Below are 24,578 nucleotides of genomic sequence, written 5' to 3' on the forward strand. Positions count from 1 at the left end.
CGAAGGACGTTCGCGGTGGGGGGGGAGGCGCTTCGCTGCTCCCCCCGCGAAGTTCAGGCTGGGGGGGAGGCTTCCCGCCTCGGCCAGGCCGAAATTCAGGCCAGGGAGGAGGCTTCCCGCCTCGCCCGGCCGCGAACGCAAAAGTTAAAAAAAAAAAAAAAAAGCCCCCTGATAGGCTACGTGACGATTCACGTAGCCTATCAAGGCTAGATCTGCAAAGTCAGCCGTGATAGGCTACGTCAATCGTCACGTAGCCTATCACGGGTGACTTTAAAAAAAAAAAAGCGCGTACGCTAATGGCGGCCCCCATAGGGAGCCGCCATTCGCATTCCTTATTTATTCGCTGTAGTCTACGTAAATGTTTACGTAGACTACGGCGAAAATAAGGGCAACGCAAATAGCGTTGCCCTTATTTTCGCCGTAGTCTACGTAAACATTTACGTAGACTACAGCGACCAAATAAGGAACGGGAATGGTGGCTCCCTATGGGGGCCGCCATTATCCGTACGCGCTTTTTTTTTTTTTAAGTCACCCGTGATAGGCTACGTGACGATTGACGTAGCCTGTCATGGCTGACTTTGCAAATCTAGCCGTGATAGGCTACGTTAATCATCACGTAGCCTATCAGGGGGCGTGTTTTGTTTTTCTTTGATTGCAATGGCGGCGGCGGCAGCCGATCAAAAGACCGGCTGCCGCTCCTGCCCCGCTCGAACTCCCGCCAAACCGTCGGCCGGACCCGCCACCGGGAGGGACATTCGGCGAAGGTAAGTCCCGTCCCGGGGCGGGGGGCGGGGGGGTTCGGAGGATTTCTCCCCGAAACTTGTTCGGGGGGCCTAACACGTTGGCGCTCAGCCCCCCGAAGTTTCGGGGAGAAATTCTCCGCCAACCCTACCCTCAACGTAGGCTCCAAGGAAGAAAACCAAGGCGTAAAATGAACACCCAAGCCTTTCAAGACCCTATTAAGTGAGCCTGCTTTCAAACAACCCTCAAGGAACATCTACCTATGGAAACCCCTGAAAATGCCGAGGAACACTGGAATAAACTGAAGACTTACATTATTGCAGCCTGTGAACAAACTATCAGATACCAAACTAAGAAACATCAGGACTGGTTTGGTGAGAATGATAGGGAGATTGAACATATTATTGATAAGAAAAGGAAAGCTTTCCAAACATGGCAAAAAGACATCAACTGTGCCACTAAGAAAAAAGTCTACACCAGTGCAAAGAAGAACTAGAGAACTTAAGAACACCTGGTGGTGTTCTCAAGAAAGCTCAAGAAATCCAGCATTTTGCAGATGCCCATGATGCATGGGGCTTTTTTAATGCCTCAAAGGCCATCTACAGACCAACAAACCATGGTACAAACCCTTTACGCTCAATAGATGGTGCCGAACTTCTAAAGGACAAAGAGTCTATTACACTGCGTTGGAAAGAGCATTACCATAACCTCTTTAACCATAACTCTATTGTGGCTGATGAGGTTTTCTCGCAAATCACACAAAAACAAACCAGAGATGAGCTTGCTGTATCCCCTAGTTTGGAGGAAGTCAGTAAAGCCATTAACCAAATGAAAAATAATAAAGCTAGTGGACCCGATGGGATCCCTGTTGAAGTCTTTAAAGAAGGTGGGCCTGAAGCTACACAACAGCTTCACAAGCTCATTGAAAAAATCTGTATGAGGGTGGAGATCCCAGCAGACTTCAGGGATGCCATAATTATTACTTTCTTTAAAAAGGGTGATAGAACAGATTGTGGAAACTATCAAGGCATCTCCCTTCTAGCTACGGCAGGCAAAATCCTGGCAAGGATCCCCGCAAACTGCCTTCTACATATCTCAGAAGACATCCTCCCTGAATCCCAAATTGGCTCCGGCTGCAGACTGGCTGCTGCAGACGCAAATGGCAGCCGCCGTAGTGGCCACCATTTGTGTCCAGCCAGGCTGCCGTGATAGGCTACGTAAGTATTTACGTAGCCTATCACGGCTGGACAAAAAACAACAACAGCGTACGCAAATGGCAGTGGCTACAGCAGCCGCCATTTGCGTTCCCTATTTTTCGCTGTTTTATCCTACGTAAATATTTACGTAGGCTATTACGGCGAAAAAAAGGGAACGCAAATAGCGTAGTAGGCGCTGTTGGCGTTCCTTTTTTTTTTTCACTGTAATAGCTTACGTAAATATTTACGTAGGCTAAAACGGTGGGGGGGAAAGGAATGCAAATAGCGTGCACTACGCTATTTGCGTTTCCCCTTTTTTTCGCTGTAATAGCCTACGTAAATATTTACATAGGATAAAACGGCAAACAATAGGAAACGCAAATGGCGGCCGCCGTAGCCACCGCCATTTGCGTACGCCTTTTTTTTTTGGCTTGGCTTGCCGTGATAGGCTACGTAAATACTTACATAGCCTATCATGGCAAAGACCAGGATACAAGTGGTGGCTGTGGCAGCCGGTCGAAAGACCAGCCGGAGCCGCTGCCGCCTGGAACATCCGCCCCAAGTAAGCTTCGTCCCGGGGGGAATCCGTGGGGGGGCGGGGGGGCAGGCCGTTCTGCACGGATTTCGGGGGGCCGAATGCACTGAAATCCATGGCGGAATTCTCCGCCATCCCTAGCTTCCGCCCTTCCAGGGGGACAGTGGATATGATCCTCACTGCACGACAGCTCCAAGAAAAATGCAGGGAGCAAAAGCAAAACCAACCCCTGTACAATGCGTTCATTGATCTGACTAAGGCTTTCGACACTGTAAATCGTACTGCTCTCTGGACCATCCTTCTGAAAACTGGATGCCCTAATAAATTTGTGAACATCTTGCGGCTCCTCCATGATGACATGACGGCAACAATCTTGGATAACAGTGGCTCTCAAAGTGATCCATTCAAAGTGGGATCAGGCGTTAAACAGGGATGCGTCATTGCTCCAACCTTATTCGCTATCTTCATCACTATGATTCTACACCTTGTTGAAGGGAAACTTCCCACTGGTATAGAAATCATATATCGAACAGATGGAAAACTTTTTAATCTCAGTAGGCTGAAAGCAAAAAGTAAGGTAATTACATCCTCTGTCATAGAACTTCAATATGCTGATGATAACATAATCTGCCCACATTCAGAGGAAAATCTCCAAACTATCCTAAACATCTTTGCAGAAGCATATGAAAAGCTCGGCCATTCGCTTAACATCAAAAAAACCAAAGTGCTTTACCGGCAAGCACAAACCAATCCCTCTGTAGCGCTATCAATCCAGCTTAACAGTGTGATGCTGGAAAATGTCAATCACCTTTCTTATCTTGGCAGCCATCTCTCCACAAAAGCCGACATTGATGCTGAAATTCAGCATCGCCTGAGCTCTGCAACTGTAGCATTCTTCCAAATGAAGCGTAGAGTGTTCAAGGATCGGGACATTCGCAGGGAGACCAAAATGCTTGTTTACAAAGCCATTGTACTACTAACCTTACTGTATGCCTGTGAAACATGGACCATCTATAAACGCCACTCCCAAGTTCTTGAAAAATTCCACCAACGCTGACTCTAAAAAATTCTGCAAATTACTTGGGAAGACAGATGGACTAATGTGAGCATACTGGAAGAAGCAAAGACCACCAGCGTTGAAACAATGATTCTCCAACATCAACTTTGCTGGATCTGCCATGTTGTTCGAATGCCTGATTATCGTCTTCCAAAGCAGTTACTCTATTCCCAACTTATGAATGGAAAACGGAATATTGATGGACAGCAAAAGAGATTTAAAGATGTTCTTAAAGCTAATCTAAAAAAATGTAACATAAGCATTGAGAACTGGGAAGCTCTAACTCATGAGCGTTCCAACTGGAGGTCAGCCTATATTAAAGGCGCTATGGACTTTGAAGAAGCATGAGCACAGAGCAAAAGGAAGAAATGACTCAGCAGAAGGCACGTCAAGCAAACCCTCACCGTGACCTCCTTCCACCTGGAAACCTATGTCCTCACTGTGGAAGGCTGTGTAGATCCAGAATCGGCCTTTACAGCCACCTGTAGACCCAATGCTAGAGATTAATGTGTTGATTGACCTCTCTTCTATGAATCTGTCTAATCCTTTTAAAGAGTTATCTATATAGACTCTATCTTTGGAAGACAATCTTACTCGGTCACAAGTGATCGCCATAATGATGATGATGACTGTGTACAGTTCATGCCTTCTTAAAACAAAAAGAGGCATTGTAGAGCTAGAAAAGGGCAGCCAAAAAGATCACGGGGCTGGAGCACCCCTGTGAGGAAAGACTAGAACATCTGGGACTTTTCAGCTGAGGAGGGGAAATGGTGAAGGAGGGTGGGAGGAAATCATCAAGATTTATAAACTTACTCATGGTATGCACGGTGTGTATGAGTGGATAGGAAAAGGGCTTTCTCCCTCTTATATAATACTAGATCTTAGGGGCATCCAATGAAACTGATTGCTAGAAACTCAGGACAGACAGACAAACAAAAGAAAGTACTCTTTTCACACAGTGCCACAAGATGTGGTAATGGCCACTAACACAGCTGCCTTTAAAGGGGGATTAGACAAATTCATGGAGCATAAGCGGTGGCATAGTGGAGTCAGGGCTCAGAGGGACCGCAGTACCAGCACTTTTTTATTAACAGGATGCCAGCCACCCCTCCCTCTTCAGACTTCTTTGTTCCGTCTGAGCTTAGCTGCAATCTTCACAGTAGCTGGGGGAGGGAATGTTTCCAGCAACAAAATACTGTTTCCTGTTGTAATACCAGGTATTTTGGGGTGGCTTGGTCTTGAATGGGCAATAAGCTTTATAAAAGACCTGCTCCTGGTGGAAATGAAAACTGGTTGGTTGATATGGATCAACATTGCTGCCTGAATTTTTGGACTCTCCTTGGAAGGCGTGCCATGATGACCACCTGCCCTTCAAAATTTACCACTGCACCACTGAGGGTAATGATATAAATGGCTCCACATCATGATGGCACTATAGGGCCTCCAGGTTAAGAGGCCGTATGCTACTGAATAGCAGTTGCTGACCAGCAGCAACCGAAGAGGCTGTTGTCTTTATATCCTGCCTGTGGGCTCCTCAGAGGTCAGCCACCATTGGTAACAGTTTAGATGTACCTTTCATCAGATCCATGTTCTTATGTTCTTAAGGCAGGATGAATAATTTCAAGAGATATTGCCATGTCTCTGACTAGCATAACCAGAAATGCAACACTGCTCAGCATTTTGACTAATCTTCCTCAGGGTTCAGCATAATTGCTAACTACCTCTCAAACTTAGACGAAAACCAATAACCAAGCCAGAGAACTGTCAGGTAGATACCCAGCAATTCATGTGAAACCTTCATACGTTCATCTGAAGTTGCATATAATGCTTTTTTATTAAAGTCTAAACCAGGGCTGGGCAACTGGCACTCCAGATGTTGTTGCACTGCAACTCCCATCATCCCTCCCCATGGGCTATTCTGGCTGATGAGTCCAACAACATCTGAAGAGCCACAAGTTGCCCACCCCAGGTCTAAACACAGGGCCTGTTTTGCCAGGAGCTTTATCCAGCGTCACTCATGAAAGTCATAATATCCTTCCTCACTTTTGCTTTCTCCTCCTCTGTCTCACCTATCTTGATGACACGGCTTGGTCTGCCCCAGTATCACAGAGGAGCTGGTCAGCTTTCAGCCAGGCAGCAAAGTGCTTAGGAAATCATTAGAACCTGAATTCTAAGGGCTGTGAGCATACGGTCGGAAATTAATCTCTTCATCTATGATACAATAGCACCATGGACATTTCATCTGCTCCGTAGTAGCACCCCACCCAGCGAGATCTCTGCCAAGTTAAGACTTTTTTTTTTTTTGTCTAAGACAGCATTTGGCTTGCCTTCCATTTTACCTTTTTAGTTATACTAGTTTGTGATTCTGATCTTGTAATGTACAATTATGTTTGTTGTTCAGTCGTTAAGTCGTGCCCGACTCTTCGTGACCCCATGGACCACAGCACGCCAGGCCTTCCTGTCCTCCGCTCTCTCCTGGAGTGTGCTCAAGTTCATATTCATTGCATCAGTGATGCTATCTAGCCATCTTATCCTCTGCCGTCCCCTTCCCCTTTTGCCTTCAATCTTTCCCAGCATCAGGGTCTTTTCCAGTGAGTTTTCTCTGCGCATTAGGTGGCCAAAATATTTGAGCTTCAGCTTCAGTATCTGTCCTTCCAATGAGCAGTCAGGGTTGATTTCCTTTAGGATGGACTGATTTGACCTCTTTGCAGTCCAGGGGACTCGTAAGAGTCTTCTCCAGCACCACAGTTCGAAGGCATTAATTCTTCGGTGCTCAGCCTTCCTTATAGTCCAGCTCTCACAATTATGCACGCTTACGTTAATGTATTTTTTGTATTGCTTTTTGTGCATATTGGCCATGGTTTCCCACTACATAAAGGCAAGGAACCTCAGATTCAGGGTCCAAATCTGGTCCTTCAGGCTTTCCCAGATGGCTCCACTCCCTTTCCCCCTCCAGTCACAGATCACTTGGTGGTTTCTGGCTTTTGTGCAGTTTTTCTCCCATTATAAAAGGCTGAAATGCCTCTCCTGGCAGTAAGAGCTTTAAGCTACAATATGCTGGTATTTTCTTGTATTTTTGCCCTCCCCCTCTGCCTTGGACTCTGCCTGCCACTGGAATGTGGGCCCTGAGAGCTTTTCAAAATGGAATTTGGCCCTTGGGCTGAAAGAGGTTCCTCACCACTGCACTACATGAATAAGCCTCAGGCTCATGTTCTTCCCCCTTCTTCTCTTTTGTGCACCAGTTTTGAACTAACCACAGTTCCTCCTGACATCCAAACTCTGGGAATGGAGGTTTGTTTAAAACAACACTTTCAGAACAAACCAGGATCTGAAACCACAGCTCGATCCTGACTAGTTTTCACTACCACAGCTTGACCCTAACTAGGAGCATCTCTACACCAGCCTAAAACCCCGCATTTAAATGGGGCTTTCTGCTTCCATTTTAAATGAAGGATCACAATGTACTCCCTTTAAACGTGCTTCCTCTCCCCACTTTCCCCCCTTCTTTCCCCCTCATCTGAGTCTTCCATATGTTTCATCATACAGCCGCTAGATGGCGCTGTGGTCTAGTTCCTTTTATAGCGGCTTTTCCTTTTTCACAAGGGAACTGAAGTGGAACTCAAGCATGGTAATTTGAGAGCTCATTATCGCCCTCTTTTAAAAAATGGAAAAAAGGTCATTTAGTGCAGGAGACACCTGGAGGTTGACAACGTCATCTAAATGGCCCACAAATTTCCTTGAGTAACCAGTCTCAATAGCAGGATAAAAGCTCCGTGTGAAGAAGCCCTAAGTCTTCCTAACCATAGCATAAACAAACCACAGGTCAGATGTTACAGGAAATTGTGGGTTCCCTGTAAGCTTACAATTTCCTCCTTGTGGGAACGAAAAAGGAACAGAGGATGGGAGCACAGGAGCCTGAGAAGTACAGTTCGTTCATCAAGTGGGAAACCATTGTTTCTCGTTACATCTGAATGTGAGCCACAATTACTGTTCTATGGAGAGTAGAAAGGCAGGATATTCATCTCATAAACAAACATAAATACATAACATTGCATCTTATGGGTACAGATCAGTTGATTCCATTTCCAAGCCTTTTGCCAGGAAGGCCCAGGCAACCTTTGTTGCTCATACTCAGTTAAGATTTAAACTTCCCTTAGGTAGATGATCAGGCCATCGAAAAAGAAGCACAAGCAACTAATATTTCACTGCTGGAAAAAAAGAGGGGCACTCTTGTGCACTTGATAATGCCCCTGTCCTTGTGCCAAGGATCTCTGTCTGAGCCTCCTGCTCAATATGCCACAGTGCTGACGGCTCTTCAGATTGCTGCATGCTGCAATTGTTTGCTCTGCAATCGCTTCTACAGGTTGTATTAGTGAACTGATCCTAACAAGTTTATGTAAGCAAAACGGTGTGTGTGGGGGGGGGGGGGGAATTGCATCTAGATTTGGGAATGAAAAAGAAAAAAGAGCAAAGAGCAACTGGTAAGAATGATTCACCTACTGGTATCTGACTGAGCACTCAACCCATAATGTATCAGTATCTAAGGCCGCAATCCTATGCATGTTTAGACAGAGAAAAAGCCTACAACTCCCAGCATTCCCTAGCCAGCATGGCTGGCTGGGGAATGCTGGGAGTTGTAGGCTTTTTCCTCTGTCTAAACATGCATAGGATTGTGCTCTAAAGCAGGTAAAGAATGCAATTTTTCCAAATATGCAAAAGAAGATCTTCCTCTGGATTTCAATGTTCTTAAGTCTGCTTCTGCTTTGCCATTACTCAGCAAAGCAGGCTTTCCAATCTAGTAGAATCCCTTATCTCATCCCTCTTTCTCCAGTCAGAGAGAAGGGAGGAGAGATACAACGAGGGAGGCTCTGGCTGGCAGAACAGTGCCTACCTTTTCCATCACCTCCAGCTAAAAACAGAAGTGATGCATCACCAATAACTTCAGCCTCAAGGATCCCTATATAACATTCATCTTAACAACACACTCAAGAGCTCTTTACTCCTTTTTAACAGGGAGATTATTGTCAGCTGCTATGATACCAGGCTATGACAAGTACAGGCTTTAATATGCAAGCCTTGTAAACTGATAAGCCTTGACAGAACAGAGTGGCAATTTGGTAAGGGTGCATACTGTTTCATTTGCTCCTCAGGGGTGTTCCTCAGTTTGTAGACTACTGGACTGAGCTTTGTCTGTGGCAAACATTTTGCCCAGTGAAGTAGTCTGACTTCAGAAGCAATTCCCAAGAAATTCGCAGTCACAGTAACCAAGCAGCCATGCCTAAGATTCATTTTACCAAAATGAGAGCCAAACAGGAGGTAAATTCCAAGCAGGGTAAAACTTAAAAGAAACAGTACATCATATTCCTCAGCCACAACTGACCTTCTGATCCTTTGTCCTGAGATTTTTATTAGGGCAGATCTACAGGCTTGAAATGGTTCAACAGTCACTCTCTCCCCTCCTGTGAGGAGGGCCAGGGATATGCAACAGATTTCCACAGCACCCTCGCCCAATTACAGTTCCCCAAGATGCTTTTGGAGAAGGTACAACAGTTAAAGCAGTCCAAGGCCACCTTCACACATTGGTTTTTTAGCAGGATCGTTCTTCTTTAATCACTGGTTTTCACAGGAGCTTTAAACGATGCTGCTGCTCTCCTGCTGCTATCTCACAACTTCCCCTCCCTCTTGCTGTTTTATCTGATAATGGGGAAAACCTGGCATTTTCTGTGCTTGCGACTGAAATTGCCATTTCCCCCCTGTGTATTTCCACTTTAGCGCTTTATCCCGCTTTTGTGCTAGGGGATGTTGCTGGGCTGGGCAGTGCTGAATAACATTGTCATGACAACATATCGGTGGGAGTGTGGGGGCAGGTCACTGACCATGCTTCCAGTGACCGTTTCTGCCTCTCCCATTCCACTACAGGCGCTTGAACTGCAAAGTGGTTAACCATCTGAAATGCTTCTCCGAGATCCCCCTGAATACAGCATTGCTTACTTCTGAGTAATCTCATTGGCTGTAAGGCTTTCCTTTCCTGGGAGTAAGTGCCATTGAAATTTATGCAGCTTGCTTCCGAGTAGGCATGCATGAGAGTACATTTTACATCTACTTAGAGTAGCAGTCTTAAGGTATCCCATCCCCTTCAGTGCATTTACCTGGAACTTCCCCCTCCCATTGACTCCACTGACAGCTTCTTCCCCCCTTTTGCTCACCGGTTTGATGCGCTTTTTTCATATAGCCATTGAATGGACTTGCACTCATGCCTGTGAAAACATCCGTACGACTGGGAAGCAAGCCAGCAACTATCTCTTCTCTTAGCCTACCTTACAGCATCATTGGGAAGCCAGAATAAGGGGAGAAGAGCAATGACAGCATGGGGGGGGGGAGCCAGCCACTATCTCGTGTCCTAGCCCACCTTACATGGTCATTGGGAAGCCTGATTAAGGGGGAAGAGCAACAACAGCATGGGGGGGGGGAGCAAGCCAGGTCTAATGAAGGTGTCCCCGTGAAGCGGTCACTGGGGGGGGGGGGGCTGCTAGGGATGGCTTGGTGCATTGGCTGTATACAAGTCCATTTGTGGATTTCTTACTTCTGTAGTTGGGAACCCGGAAATCGGTATACCCTTCAGACTCAGTAGTGCAAGCAATATACTGCATTTAATTCCATCACACACTGGCATATTTAGCAGACCAGCCACCGAGAAGACTCTTTCTCCCTCGCCACAAAGCTGGAGGGGGGCGGGGGACCAGCTCTCATAGCCCACTATCCTGGTCACTAGACAGGCTTCCAACTTCCCTCCTGCTGTGGAGGGATGGAGGGATGGGCGGAGCCATCAATCATGTTACAGGAACCAATGATCAGAGGAGGGGAGGGGGCATGGGGCCAGCAGCCCCCTTTTGTCCTGATTGTTCCATGCAGCTCCGCCCAGCCATGAAAAGGTATAGAGCGGAGAGAAGCGCTATGAGAGATGCCTGTATACAGGGCCAGTGTAAATCCCAGAACGGATCTGAAATCCAAAGGACTGGTCTAAAATGCCAGGTGTGAAGAGAGTCTAAGTCAATGTATGTTTGTGTTAACATGACTGGGAAGGGAGATAACTTTTCCTTTAGGCGAATCCCTTCTTTTCAAGGTTTCCCCAGGAAAAACCAACTACTGATAGGCTGCCACCAGTCAGGATGAACCTCCTGACAGACTCTAGTTTGTCCAGCTGCTTAAGAAGTTTCTTAGCCCTTTTGCCAAGGACCCCCCATTTTCTTCAAACCAGCCGTAAGAACAAAGAAAGATACTTAGGAATTTCTTTCCCAAAGCCCAGAAACAGAACTTAACAACCCCCTTTTAAAAAATCCCAAAAACACAACTGGTAGCTTGTAACCAAGTTGTCCTTCACATGGGAAAGAGTTCAATGAGAATTCCCTTTTAAAACACAGCAAAATCTCCAAATATAAAAAAAGGTTATTTGTTAAAATAAAATAAAAAAGACAGAGGGGGGAACAAGGAAAGGCAACAATTGCTCACCCAGAAATCTAAATAAAATCAATAAAATTAATCTAATTAATCTAGTTACATGTTACCTACTTGAGTACAGCCTTGAGTTCCAGAACATATGCAGAGTTAAATGCAGAGAGGATGGTCTGAAAGAGAGCAACTTGTCCTCCAGCTAGATGGTACATGGAAAGCTCTAGAAGGAGTGAGCTAACACTTTTATCGGAATCAGAATTTAGCAGAGACTCATCACTGCAGGGGTGGGCAACTTTGGTAGAGTCTGGGGGCCACGCACCACTGGAATGCCCCAGGGGGGAAGGGGGCACACTCCTGCTGCCGCCATGTCAAAATTTGGCAACAAAAATGCAGAAGAAAATTTGCAGTTTGCCTCCGAATTTTGGTGGCAAACTGCCACAGAGGCTTAGAACTGACAAATGTAGCTTGTTTTCAAGCTAAATTGGTCACTTCTAAGCCATTCTAGTGGTTTATCACTGAAATCTGGAGGCAAACCACTTATTTTCTTGCAGTTTTTATACCAACACACTGCCAAATTGTGGCAGTACAGCAACAGGGGCCACACTAGAGGCCAGCAGTCTGCAAGCTGCATGTTGCCCACCCCTGGATTACTGTTTTGTCAAATAATATGATGGCTCCATTTCTAATATTAGTGGTCTAGCCAGCAAATCAGAAAATTACTTAGCGGCTCGAACTCCCTTCCTAATTTATAACTCAAAAGGTTCAGCCAGTTTGAACCGGCTAGGGCGCAATCCTAATACATGTTTAGACAGAAAAAAGACGTACAACTCCCAGCATTCCCCAGTCAGACTTCTGGCTGGGGAATGCTGGGGGTTGGAGGACTTTTTTCTGTCTAAACATGCATAGGATTGCACCCTTAATCTGTTTTTTAAAAAAGACCTTAAAGTCTGGGTTGCTTTTGAGGACAAAAAAGTGAGATGAGGTAAGATAAGCCTATTTCAATTAGACAGCCAGGTGCTAACTTACCAGCTTCCCTTAGGGGCACTCTTCAGCTATATCAGAAACAGGGGTTTGTAACCATTTGCTAGATATGCAATTCAAACCACAAGGCAGAGAACCGCCTTCTGGAAGTATTAGACCTTCTGGTGGGTGGCTGTGCAACAGAAGGGTTAATTGTCCTTCATCAGCCAAGGGTCCTAGGCAGTGTTAGCAGCTATGATACTGCTCCACTGTAAAGAGGAAGGTTTTGGTAACTGATCATGAATACTTCAGTAACATTTTGCACACACCCTGGGTGTCAAGTCAGTGACTAGGGGCCTCTCATATTCACAACCACCCGAATATCATACAATTGAATGTGTTGCAGAACATTGTTTTACATACTATTTAAGGACCTCTTAAGTTCTCCCACAATGGAGTTACACACACCATGCTTGATGCACAGGAAATTATTATTATTTATTTCATTTCTATAGCCATAGCTGAAGCTCTCTGGGTGGTTCACAAAAATTGCAAAACACAAATACAAGATAATACAACATAGTATAACATTTTTTACAATATACATTGTACATGGACAGGCACACACACTAGATATATATGCCTTAAGATTCTGGTCATCACAAATTCTGGTTCTTGTTACACTAATTTTTAGAATTTGGAAGAAAAGAAAACATCTGTTAATGCGAACTTGCTCTTCTTACTGTGTATTGTTTAAGTTCTCTTTTTCAAGAAGTAAAGTATCATAGGGAAGGTTTGATTTTACATAGTTTTCCTTCACTTTTTAAAAATCTGTATTACCATACAAACTTAAACTAATTTATACACACACACACACACACACACACACATATATATATATATATATATGAAGGACCAACCTGAATCGTCTGTATCAGAACCTAATATCTGGTAAGGCTATTCTAGACTACTTAAGGACACAAGTCAACACAGATGTTTACCAGATAAGAGGAAGTTGTTTTAGTCTTATCAGCAAGAGACCACTCCCACAAAAAGCAATCTTGTTCTGTTATCTGGTCTATGTGCTGCAATGATGAAAGCTCACAGAAATGTTAAAGATTACAAGGTACATTTAGGGGCACCTGTTAAAAATCAACATGGTTCTTTAGGGAGAGGTCGCTGCACTGAGAAGATGGAGAAAGTTATATATTGTATAATACCGTTTCATCTTCAGAAAGCTGTATCAGTATTTTGTAGCTCAGTGGTAGCGTACATGTTTTGCATGCAGAAGTTCAATCCCCGACTTCTTCAGGTAGGGCTGAGAACCCTGGAGAGCCGCTGCCAGTCAAGGAAGACCAAGCTAGATGGCTCATTGGTCTGAATCAGTATCAGCTTCCTGTGTTCCTAAGGTTTCCATGTCATCTTCCCCAAACTATTTGTAGCTCTGAGATACTTACCACGTTACATAGCCCTGGTATTAGGATTTTAATATCCTTCAGAGGTGGGGAACCTTTTTCCTGCTGAGGGCCACATTCTCTCAGGGGCATCTCTCAGGGGGTACATGCCAGCAGTGGGCAAAGTCAAAAACAGTGGTGGTTGGAGCCAGAACTGAAGTGGGCAGGGCCACCCCTTTTCTCTCCCCCGCGCCCATCCCCCTCAGCAGGCTGCCAGGGTAGGGACAGATTACTTTTGCCAGAGGTCTGAACTAATTGCTTCAGCAGACATCTTTCAAATTAGGCCGAGGGCCACATGATATTAGGCCGAGGACCACAAGCGGCCCCAGGTTGCCCGCACCTGCTTTACATAAAAGATAGGCTGTTGAATCCACTCACTGTGGCAGTAACCAATGAGCTCTCACAGACATAATCCCAGACATAATCCCAGGATCACTGATGTGGACTCACATTAACCACCCTCTCATCTGGGTTTCACACCTAGGAGTAGATAGACCACCTGACCTAAGAAACAGTACAACATTTAACTGCTGGTGGCCCGTGGAGGATATATTCACGGTACTATAACTTCTGTTGGGACTGAGCCCACCTCCGTGCACTTCTGGTGCACAGTCATAACAGAGAGGAAGAAAATAAACCATATAGTCTGTAGATTCTTGTGTACCAGTCCTTTCTGCCAACCCTCCAAAACGATCTGCAATACTTCTGCAAATCCCCCAGTACTTTGGAGGTAGTGACCTCCAAGAAGCCAGCAACTGCTACCCCCACCCCTTTCCCAGGGCAAAAGTTGGCTTAATAGTTTGTATAGCTTCATTATGCTGCTTCCCCACAGGGGTTTTGGTAGGACAGGATTTTTTTAATTATTATTATTATTATTGAGAAGTTGAAGTCTGGAACAAGTCAGATCACAAACATCCCACTGCACTTCACCAAAAGTCAAATAAATCAGGAAGACAAACCAACAACACAAACCAGGACACCATACTACTACTACACATGGCAGAAAACTAACCTTTATGATCCTGCTGAATACACACCTTTTCTCTTCATCTCACCTTAAAATGTTTTTTTTTTAAATGCAGGGATTACTTCATCATGTCACACACACACACACACACACACACACACACAGGAAGGGAGGGATGGGACATGAAGAACCTCCCAAGCCAGCAATTTTATTGAAAGCAACCTAATCTTGCTCAGGCCCCCTTGCAAAACAAGGCTGTGTCTTTGAAGCATCAGCATTTCTACCAGTACACTACGATGAATTTAATTTCATGTTACTGAATGTCCTAATTAAATACATGCACATGAACCCATGTGTGTACATGCACACCCGATGAACCAGGTGACGTTGGGATCTTTTGCAGAGGCGCGGTACACACATCGTAGATTGTACACCATACTTTGAGAAAATGAGCAAGTTAGTTTGAGAACACTGATTAAGTTCAAATAGAAGTTTTATTTTACCATTAAGTTTACAGAAGTGGGGGAAAAAAAAGATTGATTAGCATATCACCCCCCTAGCACTAAACTGGCCACCTTATTCCTAACAGCTATGACTGAGCAGGAAAAGACGGAGATGGGGAGTCATGGTTTGCCAAATAAGGAGTTGGGGGGGTGCTAGGGAAATGGTGAGGTGCCTTGAGAAGTCATTCGACTTTCCATGACCAAGGGCAGGCCATGCAAGGGGTAGAATGGAGAATTTAGAGCAATTGCAGGAGAGGGAAGAAGAATGAAAATCAAAGCAGGTTCATTTCAAGAGAAGGGAAACACAAGGAACTGTTGTTTGGTTGGTCACCATTTTTTGGAGACCCACTGCAGTCACAGTCTATCCTGAGTTCTACCAGCCTTCAGGTACAGGTTTAAGCCTCAGTCTGGATGGGACTGAAGAGCACAATGTTCCACCACCCACTCCAATACATGCTAAAATGGTTATTTATTATATTTTTAAGCTGCCCAGTAACCAACGTTCTTTGGGCAGACTGGTAGATGACCAAAGGGTTGGCTAAGCTGTTATCAGAGACCCCAAAGCGCCAGCCAAAAAACAGTGTGGAATGCAGTTCAAAAATCGAATTTGAAATGGAGAACCCTGGAGCAGGGTCTCTCCTTGGATCTAGAGAGACAAGGGAAATTAGGGGGGCAAGGCAGGGAAGGGAAACTAGCTAAATAATAGGGGACTGAGCTTGGCTTGAGATCCCCAAATAAATCAACACAATAGCCACAGTTCCCAGCATATCCACCAAAAGAACTATCAAGCTTGAATTGCACAAGCTTAACTGTCCCATTGCCCCTCGGCAAGACACCACTGCCCTGTAGTAGGTCCAGGAGGGCATGCCACTGCGACCCGCAGCCCCATGAACGCGGCTGCACACACAGGATAGAACAGCCATTCCCAACCTGGCACCCTTCAGAGATGTTGGACTGCAACTCCCATAATTCCCAGCTAGCATGGCCAATAAGAACCTAAGAAGAGCCCTGCTGGATCAGACCAAGGGTCCATCTAGTCCTCCAGCATTCTATTCCCACAATGGCCAAACAGCTGCCCACAAGAAACCCACAAGTAAGACATGAATGCAACAGCACCCTCTCCTGCCCATGTTCCTCAGCAACTGGTGTACATAGGGACACTGCCTCTGATACTGGAGATAGCACGTAGCTATCAGGAGTTGTAGCCATCGATAGGCTCCTCCTCCAGGAATTTGTCCACCCCCCTTTTAAAGCCATCCAAATTGGTGGCCATTGCTACATCTTGATATCATCCCCATCCAGATTCCCAGATGATCTCTATACTAACAAATCAGGCCAGAGACTTATTACAGGACCCTCACAGCAGCATACAGGGAGCGCAGAACTATACATTCAGACAGTCCCAGGCTGAAGGCAAGCAAATTAATTGACTGAATTGTTGGCATTTGACCCCACTCCCAAAGTTGTAGCCATTGCACCACGTGGAGACTTGCCCCGGCTCACTGGTTTCTAAGATCCCACCCCACATGGTTCAAATTTGCTCAGGAATACGTTGCTTTAAATAGCAAATCTACTTGCATTTGCTAGCACTGTACACCATGGGACTGGAGCCTCAGCCACAACACTAGGAATCGTGCAGCCGAGGAAGAAGTATACAGTTATGGGTCAGTAAGTGCAGCCTCCCAGAGCTCTGATTTGCAAAGACTGTTCTCGTTTGACATAATAATCCCAGCTCCTTATTCAAAGCTGCAAGCCTCTCTCGCCGCTTTTCTCTTGGGCACACTTCCTGCTCGACAATCTATTCAGACCACTAGTTTTCGCTGTGAGGTAAGCAGTGTTGTTTTGAGTGTGATAAGTTCCACTTTGACAGTCTCGAAGAACTGCTGTCCTCTCCCACAGAAGGGCAGCAGTGGGTGATGGAAAAGGAGGAGGGGCCACGGGGGGGAGCGGGGGCAGGAGGAGAGATCACAAAACCTCTGCACTTTAACAATTGCGCTCTCCAGATTATTAACCTCTAGCTTACTTTTACAGAATGGGATGCAGACAAGGCTAAGCTTCTGTTTTACTAATAAATATTTGTTAAGAGAGAGAGAGAGAAAGCTCCTAGCTACCATAGATTTGAGAAATTTGAAATATTTGGCCCATATAACCGAGACTCAAAAGGGAGCTGATGATTGATTCTTCAACAGTTGAGTGAAACACCACATGCACAGGGTAGCCACTTAAGCATCCCGCCCCCGCAAAAAAAAAAAGAGGACAAAAGAGGGTACCAATTTACATAGACTTTGCATATGCTGATTTACATGTATACATGCACATTTGGAAACAATGACTATAATTTAAATAGAAATATAATACATCTCACCATAGTGGGGAATACAGAGAGCAGGTGACTTATGTTCCTGCTGTTCGGTCAGCCATTCAGGTGCTCACTGTTGATGGACAACTTCAAAGCCCTGCTGTCTCTTCCCTGGTTCTTTAGCTTTAAAATGAACTTAGACAGGGCAGCCGATCAAATAGAGCACAGTCCTCTGTAAAGTAGGACACACAACCACCCTATGCATGCAGCTCAGAGTTCCCCCCATTGTCTGTTGTTCCTTCCATTTTCTCCAATGCCCCATCCTTTGCTGCACAAACCCCTGCCATAATAGTTCAACATTCAACAAAACAGGTTTGGCAGAGTTAGCGTGCTGGGTACAGAATTTTGAGCGATATGGCACCAAAATTTAGGTTCCACTGAATACGAGACATACCCTGTCCTGTTCTGCTATACCTGGGCAAGTCTCTATGCTAGGAAAAAAAAAGGAATGAATCCAATAGGTAAGTCAGTTAAGCGGGCAAAGGGTCAAGCACAATATTACCGGGCAAGTAGGTGGTTTCCAGAAGAGAGGTCTGGAGCACAGCCGAGGTTAAAGCACAGATAAGAGTCAGATACAACACACAGCCGAAGAAGCAGAGCCAGGCAGGAGTCCAAGGGTCAGTAGCATGGAGGTCCAATGACAAGGGAAGGTCAGGGCAACAAAATACAAGGCACTGGAGCTGGTAGAAGATGTTGATACAGCACTGGCTAGGCTGAAACTGAAGGCTTATATGGCCAGTTTCCTGAGCTCCACCCAGGACTCAGCTGCAGTTCGTTACAGCCCTCTGGCTATAAAAGTCCTACTATGAGGAGGACCTTGCTCGCAAGGAGTCCTTACCTCTTGAGGAGTTCTCCTTTGTAATAGAGCACTCCTTCTCATAGGAGCCCTACTGGCCTGACTCTTGAGGCGATGATGCTCTTGGGAGACAGGGGGTCACTCCGCTTCTGCCTCAGAGGCAGAGTCCTGTGCCACTCGTGGGGATGGACCTGCGGCCATCTCCCTTGGGGGCCCTCCTGGCCTTCTGACATGGGCTGTTCTGGGGTGCTCTTCATTGTCCGAGGAGGATTCCTCCAGTGGAGGCATGATACACCCACCCCACCCCACCCCACCCCACCCTCTCTGTCTCTCTCTCTCTCTCTCTCACACACACACACACACACACACACACACACAGAGTTGATGTTCAATAATTCAGTATGAGAAACAGCCTTAACTGAATGCCATGAATAGATTCAGTATCAGGTAATTATGGATTACTGACACATGGCAAAATGTTTACAAGTCCTATCTTTATTGGACTCTTGTCAGAATAAAGAGCACAGTCAGCAGTCAAGTTTCAGAAGGTGCTGTCCACCCGAGTCTTATGTCCTGTTCTGTAAGTGAAGACATTGGAGGACAGTGGAGTAGATTCCAGATGTTCTCTATGAGTCCTGCAGTTAATGAATATGGCGCACCAGGAGCCAATAGAGTTAAGCTGAAATTGCTAGATGGATCTGGAGACTAGGTCTATCGCTAGGTCATCTTATTAAAAGCTTGGGATCCATTGTCATGGAACCATTTCACACAACTATTTTTATATGTGGTGAGATCAACCTGAGTAGACTTTCCCCACTATATTTTAGCATGATGAACCAGTCATACAAATGCTATGTCTTGGGTTAGGACATTTACTCCCTGATTCATTCCTCTTCAGGAAAACCTCAAGATTTTGCAAATCCTTAATTGGGAAACATGTCAGAGAATTCACAAAACCGATTCAAATAAGCTTCAGTTTAACTTTTGTATAAGTTGAGGTAGGCAGAAGGTAGATAGCAGTTTACCACTGACACTTTCTTATGGACCACCTAGCACTTGCTGGTTTGGGGGGATTTTTGCAAAGAATACTGGTCTAGGTGGACCTTGGCCTGATCCGTCATGACGCTTCTTATGTTCTTAAAAACATAAAGCGCTAGCTATGCTTTGTGTTAAGCAATCTTGAGTATGCACACGCTCTTTTTAAATTAAAAATATACCCATACCCCAACTGGACCATAGGGATCCTATTTTTAAAAAATGTAACATTAAAAAGCATGCAGGCTTTAAGTCATCCCACTCCCTGTTGTACAGTACTTACATTCCATGTGCTATAGACATAATAATTATTATTAAGCATGCCAACATCCACAGAAGAAGTCAGCTGGTGGTGGACCCAATCATATTAAAATAATTTTCCCATCTTACTTTTTGTCTTTAACTATTTTCCACAAAGCAACACTGAACACAGGCAAACTATCTGCAACATATTTCACACTCAATTGTTTGCACTTACACAACACTTTTAAAGTTAAATTCACAAATAATGTAAGCTACATGCAGAACCTTTACTATTATTACAACCAATGAGAAAAAAAAAGATGGTTGAAGATCCAGTAGCCCATCTCAAGTTGGGGGTGTGGGGGCATGGAGGTTATAAAGCACTTGGCCTCACAAGTGCTTTATAAGATAGAAGATACAGCATAGATTTCCTTCGAAGACAGAGCATAGATTTGTATTATTATTTATTCTTATTATTATTCTTACCACTGCTACAACCAACTATTGGTTAAAAAGAACTAAAAATGGTTAGTTGCTCATGCTGCTATGTGAGTTAGCATGTTAAGAGGATTTGCTGCAGATAATCGTTTACCCCACCTCTGGTGAGCTACACTGACTCTTAGACTTGGTTCACACAATCACGAAGGGAAAATAAGCCATGGTGGCTTATTTTCCTCCCTTTCCATGCTGGTTGTGAACCTCCTAGTTAGCATAATTACCCCCGCCAAACACAAGATGTCGTGACATCTGAACCCTGCGATGATGAGTAGCTGGGTTGATTAACAAACCACCCTAAAACCACCCCAGCCACCCACCCTCCCTGGGTTCTGACGTCATGACAACCCAGGTCCGGTGAGGATAACTATGCTAATTAGGCATCTTGCAACTAGCACAAGCAGGGAGGGGAAATAAGCCACCATAGCTTAGTTTCCCTGTAAGATCACGAGAACTTGCTCTTCTAGTGCATATATGGAGCTCCTGTTATCATTCAGGGCCAAAGTGTGATGGGGGCAGCAAGAGCTGTTTAATCATGTGTCTTCCCCATTCACATATAAAGCAGGGAGGGAGCTAATTTTGAGAACAAAAGGGGCATAATGGAAAAGGAAGCAGAACCCGCCCTCCCCCCACCTCCCCAAGCTCTGTCACTCCAGGACAGCTCCAATATCAGAAGCTAGTCAGGCTGGGATAGAAGTGCCTGGCTGGGGCAATAGAGCACAGAGAAGTCAGGCGAAGTCTTCCTCTCACCTTTTGATATAAGAATTAGAGACTCTCCTCTCTTTATACATGAATTAAGCAGACACATGAACAAATGTGTTCCCCTACCATATCTGGTTTGGCTCTCAGAGGCAAAAGAACTTCACTTCTTTCCCTTCCATCAAGTTCGGGCTAAATTTCAATATATAACCAGTCACCCAGACACCTTCCCATATTTTTCCGGTTTTGAAATTTGCTGGAGCTGGTTTTTCCTCTTCCTTCAGATTATTATTTTTTTTTAAGTCAAAAAATTCCACAGTTCAGCTCTTCTCTCCAGACTAGCGCTACTGCCAGAACCAGTTAACATGCAACATCCAATCTGTCAGGAAGGACTAGATACTCCTTTCACCGCCAACAAGAAAATTATCAGATGGAGACACACTGAGTTTTACTGATATGATAATCAGGAGACTGCTTAGTACCATGACTCACCTCTGCCTTGGACAAATCCAACCTGGAATTCTCTCTCTCTCTACCTTTCTTGCTTTTGCTCAGCAAAAAAAGAGAACCAAGTTGAGGGTTCAGTGCTCTGCCAAAATTAAACCTCTCCATGCTTTGCCAAGGAAACTCACACTCTGTAGTGAAAGCAAGTCACATACAAACTGTGGAAAGTTGCTTATTCTGTAAGATTAATTCAAACTGAAATATTTGCTGTTTGTTGGGGAGGGAGCTTGTTTGCGGAATTTGTACCCCCTTGGCAGGCACTAAAGTGTTTTGAAAGAGATAAGTTAAGTCCCACCAGGAGGTCACGAGTGGGTACCAAGGAGAACACAGTACAAGAGTTAATAATCATTTCCTGGCCAAGATTCAATCCGAAAGCACAGTCAAAATAAACTAGAGTTCCACACGCATTCAGAAGATGATAAATACATGAATTACTGCTCTACAAATCTTCACATGCTTGCAGTTGCTGCACCTTTTTGTTCCTTACCAAAATGCTGGTTTTGTGAGTTCTCAGTAATTTTGTAGCTCCAGTGCCCCAGAACCATCCATGCTTTCTGCTGGTGTTCTTCTTTTGTGGCTTTTTGCTCATTTTTGTTTTCAGCTGATCACCTGTAGACAAATAGGATAAGTGGATTTAGAACCATTTGGGTGTTTCTAATTTAAGGCCCAATTGTCCCAGGTGTTAGTCTTTCTCTTGCAGCCGCCTGCTTTACTAGCAGCAGCACCTCAACCCCAATCTGGCTAGTTATTTTACCAAGGATAAGGGAAAGCATGCTGCAGTTGCTAAGCAACCACACATTTCAAATCCCTCCATTGGGGAAGACAATGGCACTAGGACAGGTAAACAGGGTGGTGTTGTCACTGGAAGACCTTCTCTTTCTTTTACCTCAGATGGGTAAATGCACTATTCATGCATATCGGGCCACCTTTCTCTGTTGACAAGTGATGAGCACTTTCAAAAGTGGTGCCAAGCAGGCGTGCAAATTGTATGGAGGATTCCTAGACCTACCTCGCACAAGATGGCATCTGCCCAGAACCACATATGTGTATGTATGCAGACAGGGCCAGCCCTACCACTGAGCAGAGTGAGGTGGCTACCTCAGGCAGCAGATGCCTGGGTTAGGGACTGGTGGCACTGGCAAGGTGATGGGGGACAGAGCTATGTGTGCTATGAGGCCTGCCTTTTGCCCCTAAGCTAGCCTGCTGCCCTTGGGTGTGGTGAAGAATGTTGTCCCACCAACAGCCAGCTGCAATTCTGGCTGGCTTCTGTATGTGAAATTGCAGAGCGGGTACCATCTTATCCTTTGCCTCAGACAGCAACCAATCTGCCTCTTCCCCCACTATTTCAGTACCTAGCAAACTTTGGGTCTGGGTGGAATATTTTGTACACAATTTGTTTTATTCCTAAATCATACTCAAGATTCACCAGCTGAGATCAGGCCACACATCTCACAATTGGGCCTGCTTTGCATCCCAGAACCAGGTTATAAAGAATTGTATCCAAAGCACCTTAATGGCTAGACCTAGTCTTTTCCTCAAGTGGACATTTTTAGTTCAAGCCATAAGCTAACAAACAAGATACATTTAGGCTGCTATGCATGGCTATTTTCTTCCAAGTTCATTTTCTTCCAAGTTCTTCCAAATGCAAGGCAAAGCCACAAGATGTATTCTTGGTTACATGTTTCAGCATGACAATTGCACATATGGTAAACTGCATTATTCTGTCCTACACAGTTTTGTATCAATGGCAAACTGGTCATCTGAACCATTCACCACAAAAGCAAGATTGCCATTTTTCGTGCCAAACATTTTTCCTGCTAAATATTTTTTCTCAAGTGGGTTGAACCATAGTATTTGTAAGAGCTCCATTCCCTTTAGACTAAGACCAACCAAGCCATGCATGTGGTGGTCACATAACCCTTTACAAGCCTTGGTCAAGAAACTATCTTATTTAAAAGATTTAAAAGCTACTAGACAAATGTAAACATCAAAACTGTAAAGCACTTCATACATTAGAAGTGTTATGGGTGTCTAAACTCTCCTATACCAAGTTGGTATAAGGAAAAGATATTGCCGCCATCCCTTCTGTGTTTCTTATTCTCCAAGACCACAATAACCCATACTAAAGTTGTGTTGCATCCCTTGTGCAAGCTGGGATAATGCAATACTTGGTATTTAAATAACATTTTAGAGTGTTCAAAGCATTTCACTATGGATTTCAGTAATCTGAACAGCAGTTCAGAAAAGTAGGGCACTAATAGTATTTCCATACTGCAAATGGAACACGGCACCAACTGGGCTAAATTCAGGGCCCTCTCCTGTGGGCCTCCCACAGCCCCTGCTCACCATTTGGCTACCTATTAGGTGGCTAATTCACTGGCCATCTATTAGCTACCAAGCCAAGTTCAAGGTTTTGCTGTTGACATATAAAACCCTGAACAGCTTGGGACCAGGTCGCCCAGTAGATCGCCTTCCCTGATATAGACCAGTGTGATCATTAAGATCATCAGAGGAGTCCTTGCTGGTTGGCCTGGGACCTGCAGATTACCATGGTGGGCCTTCTCCATGGTGGAATGCTGCCACACACACCCCACCCCCAATGTTTGGGAGGTGCCAACAGTGGAATCTGTTAGCCAGGTAAAGGTCTGTCTTTACCTTTCCCTGATTGATTGAGCTGCCCAGTTTATTTGTTATTTATGGTGTTTTGAATATTTGGTTTTAATGTTTTATATACATGTTATCATGTATTTTAGTGTTCCTTCCATAAATGTCTTAGAGATATTTTTTAGATATAGTAAACGGTATATAATCAATTCAATGAGCAACAAATAATTTGCTAGCTCAGATTGCTAGCAGATGAACAAGGAAGAAAGAAACAGGAGTGAGAGGAGGTGAGAGGTCAAGAGTGGACCCTTCCAGAGCACTGGGTCCACAGCCACCGCAAAGAATATTTATTGAAAAAAATTCAAGGCCATTTTACAGGACAGACGTCGGTCTCTAGATGGTTTACAGCAATTACAACATATTCCTCATACAAAACACCAGTTTCAAAACCAACAAAACAAGAGCCTGTGAGTGATAATTACACATTATTCCAGGATTAGGGAACCTGATGCCCTCCAGATGTTTTGGACTACAACTCCCATAATCCCTGATTATTGGTCATGTCAGCTGGGGCTGATGAGAGCTATAGTCCTAAACATCTGGAAGGTGCCAGGTTGGTTACCTCTGGATTATTCAATCCTCAAAACATTATCCAGCCACTGGGGCAGCAGCCTAGAGGGGCAGAAAATGACAACCCAAAGAGGGGCAGGTGAAACAAACTCCATTTTATTCCTGTAGTCATGATGGTGTTATGATTTAAGTGAATTTAAAATGCAAAACTGCACATGATCAGTATTTTTTTAACTCAGGGTTGGCAAGCAGTTTTGATATTATTTTAACATTTCAGGAATGCGAAGCAGTTGTAAAGCATGGAATGGCAGCTGGTGGGCAAAGAGAAATTGTGTGCTTCCCAACTGAAGTAATACATGGATGTCTAAAGGGGGGGGGAGTGACATAAGACCATTAGTTCCAGGGTCT

General features: G+C 44.8%; 1 protein-coding gene across 2 annotated transcripts in view; it reads right to left on the reverse strand.

Annotated features, from left to right (window-relative positions):
• Window positions 1–24,578, reverse strand: part of ACOT11 (acyl-CoA thioesterase 11) — a 149,599-nt gene that overhangs the window by 124,179 nt on the left and 842 nt on the right. For both annotated transcript variants that reach the window (XM_084852413.1, XM_084852412.1), the window contains exon 2: window positions 21,484–21,605. In XM_084852413.1, coding sequence (XP_084708539.1) covers window positions 21,484–21,605 — 122 coding nt within the window. The remainder of the gene's footprint in view (window positions 1–21,483; window positions 21,606–24,578) is intronic.

The sequence above is a fragment of the Heloderma suspectum genome, chromosome 4 (genome assembly GCF_057233095.1).
Source record: "Heloderma suspectum isolate Gila_16-S chromosome 4, 16-S_ref, whole genome shotgun sequence".
Taxonomy (NCBI): Eukaryota; Metazoa; Chordata; class Lepidosauria; order Squamata; family Helodermatidae; genus Heloderma; species Heloderma suspectum.